The sequence below is a fragment of the Ambystoma mexicanum genome, chromosome 11 (genome assembly GCF_040938575.1).
Source record: "Ambystoma mexicanum isolate Mex_15411 chromosome 11, UKY_AmexF1_1, whole genome shotgun sequence".
In the NCBI taxonomy this organism is placed as follows: Eukaryota; Metazoa; Chordata; class Amphibia; order Caudata; family Ambystomatidae; genus Ambystoma; species Ambystoma mexicanum.
Genome location: NC_090934.1, coordinates 633127287 through 633139302, shown reverse-complemented (window position 1 = coordinate 633139302; position 12016 = coordinate 633127287). Strand labels below are relative to the sequence as shown.

The following is a 12016-nucleotide window of genomic DNA, read 5'->3' as shown; positions in this document are numbered from 1 at the left end:
ACTTTTGCCGTGCTCATTGCTGTGCAGTTGTTTAAGGGATATGCCTCCACCCACTTGCTGAATGCACAGATCACCACTAAGACATACTTCACATTTTGTCATCTCTCCATCTCTATGAAATCAAAATGGATTACCCCAAAAGGCATAGAGGGCGGGCCAAAACTGCCTATTGGAGTCACTGTTCCCTTTCCTACATTGTGTTGTAAACACATGATACAGTTTTGTACCAACCTCTCTGCATTCTTCTTTATGTTTAGATTCTGCCATACTGTAGATAGGTGCTGTATTGTCTTTTTCGCACATATGTGAGTAGGGCTGTGGGCCATTGTGACCATTGCAGTCACAAATACGAATTTGGCAACATCCAGTTTCTAGTTCCCTTGTCCACCCAACAACCCTCCAGATCTAACTCAGCAGAGCCCTTTGCCCACCCTTGTATTTCATCGTCCGTAGCTTCGGCCTGCATTTCTTTGACAGTGGCAACTCCATTTTCTATCATACAGGGTAATTCCTCAGTCTGAACTGTCATCATTTTGGTATTTAAATAAGTGGCAGTTTGTTTCGCAATTCTGTCTGCAAACGCGTTTCCCTCTCCTACTTTGCATGTTACCTTTTTTGTGTGCCTCGCATTTCACTATTGCTAGGCGCTTTGGAAACGTGAGTGCAGACAGCAATCGTACAATCTTAGGGGCCATGTTGAATTCTGGCGCCATGTGATGTCAAAAACCCTCTCTCAGCCCAGAGTCGACCAAAGTTATGAACCACCCCAAAAGCATACTGACTATCAGTATATATATTCACATTCAAATTTTCAGAAATGTCGCAGGCTCTGGTCAATGCTATTATCTCTGCGGCTTGTGCCGAGTTGTAGGGGATTCTTTAGCTTTATACAACGCTCTCTAGGGTAGTGATAGCGTATGCGGCAGTTGTCGTGCCATCAGGTAATTTAAAACAAGAGCCGTCACAAAATAACTCTCCATCTGGCTCTTTCTGTGGGGTATCACTTAAATCAACTCTCCCCTTGGTTTCTTCCTCAGTGACCATTAAGTAATCATGGGGGGGTGATTCATTCTCACCAATTTCTTTTATGGGTAGTGGCATTAATTCTGCAGGATTCAAAGCGCTACACCTCATAATTTGGAAATGGGGCACAAACAAGATAATCTCATATCTTGTCAATCTAGCAGAGGTGAGGTGTTGGATCTGTGTTCTATTTAATAGAAGGTCTATGGCATGTGGCACCATCAGAATTAAAGTATGCCCCAATACCATCCCTTCCGTTTGTTTCACTGACGCAGGAGTCGCCACGACAGATCGCACACAGCGTGGTAGTGCGCGCGCTACAGGGTCCAGCGCAGAAGAAAAATAGCCGCATGGCCTATTTCTTCCACCTTGTTCCTGTGTCAAAACCGCCAATGCACATCCTTCCCTTTCACACACAAACAATCTAAAAACCTTTTCATAATTTGGTGTGCCCAAAACTGGAGCAGAACATAATGCAGTTTTCAATTGATCAAATGCTCTCTGACATTCCTCATCCCACTGTAGAGGCATAACCTCATCCTTCTTAGTCAAATTCACCATTGGTTTCACAATTAACGCAAAATTACCGATCCATTGTCGGCAATATGAAGCCATGCCTATTATGGCTCTGACTCCTTTCTGTGTCTTTGGAATAGGCATACAAGAAATACTTTCTATGCGTTCTGGCATTAGCCTTCTCCCTTCTTTCGAAAGTAGGTAGCCCAAATAAGCTACCTCCTTTCGATTATATTGAAATTTCTTCAAACAGCTTTATGGCCATGTGCCGCTAGGTGTGACAGTAGTAATACAGTGCTTTCTTTAAAAATCTCCTCTGTGTCAGCAGCTAATAATAGATCGCTATTTATTGCAAGAGTATGCAACCCACTGGTAATTCTAGCATGTCTAGCCGCTCTTTCAATGCTCTACTGTAAATACTCTGACTTTCCGTGTAACCTTGCGGAATCCGCGTAAATGTAAATGATCGTCCTCTTAATGTGAACGCGAACAAATATCTACTGTCCTTGTCCACCGGAATGCTAAAGAACGCATTTTTTAGATCAACTACACTAAAGTATTCTGCTGAAACAGGTATCATTGTCAATATTGTAGTGACATCTGGCACTAAAGGAAATTGTGGATCTACTACTTTGTTTAGCGCGCGCAAATCAATTATGAAACGGTATGGTACTTCATTGCCTTCTTTTTTATGAACTGGAAGAATCGGGCTGTTGCATGTACTGCCTGTAATTTCTTCAATCACCCCTAATTTCACCAAATCTGTAACAATACTCTTCAATCCTTTTTCACCTTCAGACGAAATTCTGTATTGGGGAATTCGCGGTAGTGTAACACCCTCTTTCAAAATGATCTTTACTGGCTCTATTTTCAAGCATCCTACATCGTTGTCATGCATTGCCCATATACAGGTTGGCACTTTAGTTAGTTCTCCTGGTAAAGTTTCAGACATGAATTCTGACACAGGGGCATCTTGTGGCCAAATCGTTAGGAACACCCCGTCTGCCGTGCAATGAAATAACGGAACCTAATTTTTTCAACAAATTTAATCCCAACAGGTTCTCCCCAGAATTCTATGTTAAAAGGAAAGGACAATGTTCAGTGAATGGTCATATAGTAACTGGGACTGGTTGGGACACTGGATTTATGACTGGCGAACCCTACGGAAAAAATTCTTTTGCCCTGACAGTGGTATATCCGGAACCAAGTGATGGTCTATTGAACACTTTTGCGCTCCTGTATCTACAAGAAAGCGGTGCTCCTCATTCCCGACTCTCATTTCTACATAGGGTCCTCTCTGACTCACGGGAATAGACACTGGTTCTGACCCCTGTCCTGGGCTGTCCTTTTGGGGAAATAACACATTGTCCGATGTGTAATCATTACTTTTACTGTAATACGTGTTTGGCTGTGTATCGAAAACGTTCCCACTCGTCCCTCTATTTCCCCCACTCTGGTTTCCATACTGTTGGTTTTGCTGTCCCTGACTCTGGTTAAGGGCACTTTGGTTTTGGGCTTGGTTTTGATTACCTCCATTATTGTGGTGCTGCTGCATACTATTCCTATTTGGTCCATTCGCTCCTTGGTGCCCTCTATACTGTCTCCTCTGACCAGACCCATTTCTATTCTGCAGATGTGGACATTGCACTCGCCAGTGTCCTTCCTCCTTACAATACGCACACTGATTTGGTCCCACTGGTCCCCCATGCATATTCGAATTACTCCTTCCTTGTGCATTCCCTCTCCCTCTATTATGTCCCACTACTTGCTGCAGTAGTACCCGTGTTTTCAGTAGGCATGCTTTCAAGTCTTCCCCCATCTGTTTTAACAACGATAATTCGTCCACTATTGCCTTTTGCCCCGGAGATGGTAACTGCTGCCGTCCATTATGTGACCCCTGCATTCCCTTCCGATGTCTCCTGATATCCTTGCCCCTATACCCAGGTGCAATTAACATTTTGGCATAATCATTATCTAATTCATCTTTAAGTTCAAAAAGTCCATATACATGTTCTCTCACTTCTTCATCCCTCTCCCTACAGCGTGCTAATGCATTCAAATCTAACAAACGCTGTGGTGGTAATTTCCCAATTTACGTGTTTCCATCTCTCCACCAAATATTCACCCATGCATTCCAGCATTACCTGTCTTTCGTTGCTTCTTCGGAAGTCATATATCGAAGCCAATGTTGCCGTCCCATCATTCCCGTCTATATACATCTCTGCCTATTACTGCAATTCCACCTTTCTTTCTTTGCTGACCTCACTGCGAGTTACCCTCGTGCATCCACTTTGTTCAGTCCCGCCTCTCGCCCCCTTGGTTTCAACTTCAACCCCGGGAGGGATGGACGGTACCGAGTCTATATCTAAGGCGGGAGGTGCGGATGGGACAATGGGAACAGGGAGTGTCTGCTGTGGGCCTGGTTGGCTAATAGGAAGTGCTACGTGCGCGGTCTGTGGCTGTGGGAGGGCTTGAGCTACAGGAGGGAGAGTTTGGGCTTTGGGCGGGGTTTGGGCACTAGTTACTGACGTGTTTGGCCTCGCTTCTGATCTTGGGCCTTGTTTTGTATGGGTCAATATGTTTTCTATCAATTCATCTGCTATGTGCAATTCTCGTTGTGGGTATATTTTTTCTATATTTAACTGGTCACGTCTACCTGACCTCCTTAGACTCTCAGTCCACTCCTCCTCTTCCTTTTCTTCCACTACTTCACCTTTCAATTTATGCCTGCGCGCATGCTTTGCTCTACTTCTAAATCGAAGCATTGCTTCCCTTCTCCAGTCCTTAACGATATCAAATGCTGCAGGACGCACTTTCTTTCTTATCAACACCCTTTCCAAGTTATCTATTCTCGCTATATCAAAACTACCATTAATCGGCCACTGATGGTCTTGTTGCTTTCTGGTTTGCCTATGCCAACACTCACAGAATATTATTGCACCCACTCCATACTTCACATACATCTCATATGCTGGCGTTCCCCCAGGTGGTGCAATTTGGCCATCTTCCAAAGATTGTCTACCACAGCAGAAAAACCCTGCTAGGGTGGACAATACCCCAGGCATGTTTCAACCTTCCCCCTGGTTAATCAACCTTACCTAGGGCATTAGATTTTGCAAAGTCAACTCTTAACCAATATCAGGATTACTTTGAATCATGAATGACTCACCTGATAAATCAATTTGTCCTTTCGGACACAAGTCGTCTGTATACTGACGCAACCAATGATGTTGTGTCTGCATTTCTTGGTTTCCGCCTCATTTCGGGACCCTCGCCTCCTTGTTCTCTAGCCAGGCACATCGATCAGGGATCAGATGTGTGCAGATCTGCAAAGGAATCTCTCATCACTTCTACACGGCGGCCCGAACACCTCTTGATCCCAGCTCGATCGTCCCGTCCTCGCCGTTCTCTGCCTTGACTCAATTACAACGTATGCGATGGAACAAGTGGGGGAGGGTCCCTATTCGGGCGCCATCTTGAAAGGGGCCCCTAGGGGTCCCTTACATCTATGGAAACAAGGCAAGTCACCACACACGATAGATGCGCCAGACACAAGGTTGTATTCCCAAAGCTAGGATTTATTGCAAAGCAAATAGTCTCAGTTGGCCAACTCGGTCTCATGCCCTGCGGCGTGTATCTCCAGACCTCGAGGGATGCAAGAGAGTGAATTACGTACATCAGTTACATATATACAAAATGCATATCATACAATCAGCTATGACATGTTTAACACCCCCCTTTATTTGGTTTCTTTGAACTCGGTGTGATGATGGACACTTTCGACAATTATGACACCTTCAAATATCTATTCTAGTAACAATATGATATTTGAAAGTGCGGAGGCATCTTTCAGTTCTTGAACAGAACACAGTGCTTTTGTTCTTGGAAGCGAGCTACATACACTGGAAGAGTCACATTCCAGACCTTGCTATCTATGAGGTGCTATTCGTGTCCTGGGAGCCGACACGCTCTACAGGGCTCAGTAAAGGGGGGGGGGCAAAAGAAGAGCATAATTCAAGCCTTTAGCTGCTTTATTCTAACATATTCTACCATATAACGAGACTGGCTGGCAGCTGCAAAATGATTAAATGCCCTGCAGCTCTGCTTTAAGGCTACATTCGGGAGGGAGCCGGGCATTCCTTCCTGGCGCTGCCTACGTTGTGTTTCAACAAACTCTTGTTATCCGTGCCGCCCTGCGGCCTTGTCCTTTCACGTTCAGACAAAAATGTTTTACAGTCGGGCAGTGTAAGCAGAAAATGTGATGCGAAGCAATAAGAACAGAAAGCAATGAGCAATGGTTAGAAAACAAAATGACGATCCCTGTTACATCAAAATGGTCGTTCATTGGCAAACTCGGAAACCTATATGTCTGTCATATCGTGCATGAGATGGTTGGCCCATGGCCACCAACATACGTTTGCCATAAAAATATGAGAGGTATCCATTTTTCTAAACTGACATGTGGAGCAAATTTCAATTATTGGTTGCATTTCTTTTTTCAACATTGTTTCATTGAATTTTGAACAGCTTGCAAGAGTTGGCATCAAGGACATACAATTGACATTTGTGTGTGCTAATTTGTCCATGACATCAGTAGCACATGAGTTATGGTCATACAGTGCATGGGTGTGCCGGGTTTTTAATATTGATTGTGCTTCTTGAAGTAGTACACCAACTCTAATACTTTTTAGAATGTTGGTGTATGTGAGGTCTGCAGACTGGCGCATGTTTTCTGTTACTTCTCTGTATTGGAAATGTTGACAAAGGTTGACATTTCCTATGCTGCCAACAGTTTTATGGCAGAGTTTGTGTCCTAAGGTTTTATAAATAGGTTCGCCTTTCACTGGTGTCAATTAAAGAAGATCTCCAAAAACAATAATGTGTTTTCCTCCAAAGAGCTCTCCGTAGTTTGTTTTCAGTACTTCTTGTAATCTGAGGTGAATCAAAGCCAACATTAGGTTGGAGACCATGATCATTTCATCTATTAGTAGCAATTTTTTATTTAGTTGTTTTAACACTCCGCATAGCTCCATTGCAGCTTCTGTAGAAAGTTTGTAATATAATAATTTGTTTTGGTGTTCTACTGGAAGGAGTGTAAAGTGACACCGCCTATGTTGTAGGCAGCTAAACCTGTGGGGGCAGTTACAACAGCTGACTGTTTGTTATTTGTCAATTGTTGAAGGAACTTGCTAATGTTTTGCCTTGACCACTGATGTATAGTAGTATAGGCTTGTAATTTTGGCAGGTACATTCTTTATTTTCATGTTGTACACCATGTGCAATTTCTTTTGTTTCTTCTTGAAAAATGCTACGCTGTTCATTGTTCAGTTCTGATTGCAGTACAGTTAAGTCTTCTGTATCTTCTTCATAGTGTCACATGGTGTTTTCTACTTCTGTCATAGCTAATTCTGCCTCATTTGTTATTAGTGGCTATCCTAGTGGTTCTTGGCTTCCTGTTATAGAAGGTTGACTACTGTCGGGAGTGTCATTATCTAGTTGGGCCTGGAGTTCTTCTTCGTGTTGCTGTTCATTGTGCAACATTGGTTTGTACTGAGTAAAGTTTACATCGGTTATAGTGCTTTCATTTGCTTTGAGAGCATCTTCATAGGAATCATAGATATCTAGTAACTCTTCTTCTTTTCTCCATGGTTTAAAAAGTTGTAGCAGGGACATGTAATATAGTTCTTTATGCTGAGGAGTTTTTAATGACAATTTGATATGCTTAATTAAGCTTAGTTTGGTAAGTTTCACTAAGCTGCCTTCACAATTTGTCACTCTGTATCTACCTTTGTTTTCATCTGGTTTTATATTTTTTTTGTATGTGAAGTTTTGTGCTATGTGTTATAGACACATTGTTTCCAAAGTGGTACTCCTGTTTGGGTATTATGTGTCAATTAAATTGTTTTTCAAAATGTCTTGGCCGTTGGGATGATTTTTGCCTATTTTTTCTATGTCGTCGTTTGATTTGAGAACTCTTCTCCTAAATTTAGATGGATCAAGGCTTAGCCATACTATATTTTCAGATTTTTCATATAAAGCAATATAGCATTTACACGGTCTGCAACTTCATAGGAGCCACAATGCCTAAGGTGTACAATTTCTGAGACAGTGTTATGTCTGATGATAGGTCATCCCAGAGGTCTTGAAGCTCTGTTTTTTCTGCTTTGGTTAAGTAGGCCATAACATATGGTGCAACTGCACTGGAATTTTCTGCAATATACTGCACATCTATGTTTGCATTCCATAAGAGGGCAATGGTTGCATTGTAATCATTGATATATTTTGCTTCTTCTGTTCTTTTTATGTAATATGTCTTCTTAGGTGATTTACCTTTAACAATATGTCTAACTGAAGACATGCAGTTGTTTACTTGACCTGTTGCTGTAACTGGTCTAGGGAAACCAAAGTGGCATTTGGTGTAGTATTTCCCTTTGTTTTTGTATTTGCGACGTCAATATTTCCCACATTTGTGTCTTTGAAATTGTACTATTTGTGCATGAAGATCTCTATTTGTTATTTCACAAGTGACATATTTTTCGATGAACTGTAAAACAGTGGCATCACTGTCTTGACCAAATTTAGGAGCATCTTTAATCCATAAAAGCATGTGGATATGTGGTGCTCCTCTGGCTTGGTATTCTTTTCACCAAAAGAAGTGTTGCACTTCTCCGAGGGGAGGAACAGATTTATTACAAATAAAGTGTAGCATAGCAATGAAGCGATGATGAAAATATCTTGAAACATTAACAGGATCTAGAGAGCAAAGTTCCCCAGGTGTTAGTATATCTATGTTTGTTTTGTTTTTGTTTGATATGCGTAGGAAATCATGTACATCTTCCCATGCATATTCTGCACCACTTAATGTAACAAACCAAGTGGGTGGGCCAAGGTTTCTTATCATACAACGTACATCTCTGTGACATCGGAACCAGTACTCTTTAGTACCACGCATGTTTGCCAAAAGATTTGTAATGCTTGATTGTAAAACCTCATCTTTTTCTTGAACATTTTTTAGTAATTGCAAGCTGACATAATTTGAAAATGGGTACCTGATTTCAATGTGTGTGCAACTCCGTAGTATAGAGTTTCAAAGAGTAGGTGGAATATGTATTCCACATTTTGTATAAATCTGGGATCTTCAGAATACATTTGTAACGAGCGGTATTCTGATGCTGTTATCTGAGTGGGTCTATCATCGTACCTTCCTCCTTTCCCAGTAGGAAAGAGTAGAAGAAAAGCATGTGCTTCTATACTTTATTCCCATATGCTGATTGGTGATCCTTTGGTTTGTTGCATTTGGTATGTTTCTAGTGCATCATCTATGGTGTCTTTAGAGTGTGATGGATGAATTGTATAATGGTCTAAAATATTGGATACTGTAGCAGGATCTACAAAACTTGTGGAAGTTGAATGCCCTTTAGAGTTGGGTTTGTTGTCGATAGGCCGGTCTGCTGTGAGGCTAGAGTTGGTATTGGTGGAGTTATGGCTGGTGCCACTGGTGGGCATATTCTGTTGATAAGTGGTTCTTAGAGGTAGGAGCATGATTGAGCTGAGTATAGTAATGATTAAGCAGTTTGTGTAGGGCGTTCTCCTATGAGCGCGTCCAAGACTATTAATGAGTGGTGTGGTGTGGTGGTCTGGGCGAGCTGGTTGCCCATGTGGGAAGAGGCGTGTGTTCGCATTGGGGTGAGCAAATTCGAAGAAATACTTGTGAAATACTTGTGGTGCTAAGGGATACACTGCTAATGTTATATGAAGAGCAGTAACTGCTGAACCCATATGCATGCAATAGTAATGGCCGAACCCTCACCCATAATGATAGGCTCACAACTTGTTTCAAGTGTTGGCAATAAAAGGGCCATAGGATTTTATTGTACAGATATGGGTTATGACAATAACAATATCACATATCATGATGGTATCATACTTTTGGGCACCGGGTCCTGAGATTACCCCCTCGGACCCGTGCCACCCATGCCGCCTTATTGTGTCCCACGACTTGTTGTGGGCACCGTACAGTGCCTTGTACTTCTTTTTGTTCTTCTCCCCTTTTGTAGGGTGGGTGGGTTCTGTGGTAAAGAAGCAAGAAGATTTGGAAGACACTGAGTAAAGAGTGAACCTCCTGTTTGCTTGGGTCTCCGTTCAGGGTCCACAAACAGATTGTGTTTACTCTGAGCATGCTCTCATTTATAGGACCCAGGGAGGCCCTGGGTCTTTGTTGTGTATGTGGTGGGGGCTGCTGTTGTCACAGCCCCCGGCCGGAGAGCCGACTGTCTGACCCCCTGGTGGGCCCTGCCTGATGGTTGTTTTCTTGTGGCGCTTTAGCACCTTGCTGTTTGGAGGAAGGGTGCGATGACTGTTCACACCTTACCCTTCTGTGGTTTTTGTGCTGCCGAGACTGCGTGTCTCCTTAGCTGGGGGGAGAGGAGAGGAGCAGGCGCGGGGGGTTGGGGCTGCCCCTCTCCCAGCTGCCGATGATAACATCAGTTACCCTGCCTCGCTTGTGGGATGCCCATGCAGCATTGCCCAAAATCTGGTTTGGTTAGTTGTAGGGAGTGGAGGGAGAGGCTACCGGTGTCGATGGGCTAGTTCAGTCTCTAACTGAATCGAGTGTCTAGCAGCGTACTAGCAGGTGCTATGCCTTAGCAGGGTTAAGGTTAGGCAGTATGTTAATGAATAGTGCTCGCACTAGGTAGGATCAGATGGTGTGCTGGAGCAAGGAACAGATGGCAGGTTGAGGTGCGGTTGTAATTAGGATTGTATCAGAATTAAGTGGTGCGATAGACATTGGATGTGGTTATGGTAGTAATTAGTTGTAACAAGTAGTTCTAAGGTAGGCTGCAGGTTAAAGCATGTATATAGCTAGTCTAAATCAAAGTATGCAGTAGATTGGAAGGCAATGCGATATTGAATACAGTTCAGGCAAGAAAATAGGCTAATTCGACACCAACAGCTGATTCGTATATATATGGTGGTAGGCCACACAGCATGAGTCATTAATTACTATGCATCAACATAATTAGTAGTACTAATGCAGCTAGACAAAATCTGGCAGGTAAAGTAGTCCAAGGATCGACAGCGGTTTGATGCGTATATGATGCCAGGTTTATACAGGGTGAGCAATTGGTTGGAATACAGTAGGAACAGTAGGTAAAATACGAAGGCATAAACTAGTTTAGACAAAATAGGCTAGTTTGAGCAGGTTGTTATGCTTATGTTATGCATGAAAAGATAATAAGCAGTACATTTGTGTATATCACAAATATTGAGTACAGTCAATGCGAGGACCTGTTCAGGCCAGTCGGCTGGTTCGTAGAACAGGCGGCAGGAAGGTACATATATTCGGTTGGTATAAGGTGCGACCAACAGTTGGTGAGCGTATATGCAATACGCGCAATTGAGAGTTTTTCTGAGTGTTCCTTAAAGTCAGTTTAGGTGAATTGGATTAGGTGCTATTTGCCAAGAGTGCAGGTACCAAAAGTGGAGGGTAATACTGACACTAGGAGGAGAATTCAAACGAGTTGAATGCGAGTAGCGTGTGCAAGAGGGGTCAGAGAGAGTTACCTTATCGGACTCTGCTTCTCCAGGCTTAGACAGGATAAGACAGGAGTGCTAGCTTTGATGTTGAGGCCTTAGGGGGCGAGACCGGCTTCGCCGGCTGGCGTTTCTGATTTGGCAGATGAGACTGTGTGTAGCCAACCAGCAGCTGGACTCTGCCATCGGGTTATTAGGCAAACTCCGAAAATCATTCATAGCACACAGTGACCATCTTGGGGTATGGCGCTGCCTCGCGGAGTTCAATGGCGGCAGATGCAAGGAAAACATGGGGGAGCCCTGCAGCAAGAATGTTGGGCATCTCAGTAGATACTAGGCAAGCAGACAGGATGGGTGTTGTAAAGCTGTAATGCCAAAAGCAATAAACGCCGATGTGGCTGGCAGCCTCAGTAGAGCCAGCAATAAGCCCCGTAAAGCCCTGGGCCATACATCTTCATGGGCTGAAGGGGAGGCGCTGCTCCTGCAGTGCAGAGTGAGCTCCTGCTCCTCTAAGATGAATACTGGAATATTTTTTTTTTAAATTCAAAACCTAACATTGTTTCCCTCACTTCACCATTCAAAACACAATTATTATTAAATATTGCATCAATGTTGCTTGGATTGATTTGATTTTGTGCAGAAGAATTAAGACGTTGGAGTAGTTAAGGCGCTCTTTGTCTCTCAGTTGTTTGTTTAGTTATGGATTTTCCTTCAACATATTTTTCTGAAATTATATACTTGCAGCTTTGAAGTGCTTTAACGTTATTTCATGTTTTTCTTTTAGCCTCAAAGGAGCATCACAGATAACCAAGAACACCTGGCAAGACAGCCTTTAAAGAAGCCCAATCAATCCCAGCTGGACTGTGACTCTCAAAGTGTAAGATTTACCCATTTGGGACTCGGGTTTCGAGCCTATTGAAGATTTAACATTAAAAACTTAAAG

General features: G+C 43.0%; 1 protein-coding gene across 3 annotated transcripts in view; it reads left to right on the top strand.

The window, feature by feature from the left end:
- The window catches only part of LUZP2 (leucine zipper protein 2), a 1804399-nt gene that overhangs the window by 1679735 nt on the left and 112648 nt on the right, over positions 1-12016 (top strand). For 2 of the 3 annotated variants that reach the window (XM_069623499.1, XM_069623500.1), the window contains exon 10: positions 11858-11950. The exons of the other annotated variant lie outside the window; for it this stretch is intronic. In XM_069623499.1, the coding sequence (XP_069479600.1) occupies positions 11858-11950 (93 nt within the window). The remainder of the gene's footprint in view (positions 1-11857; positions 11951-12016) is intronic. 3 annotated transcript variants of the gene reach the window in all.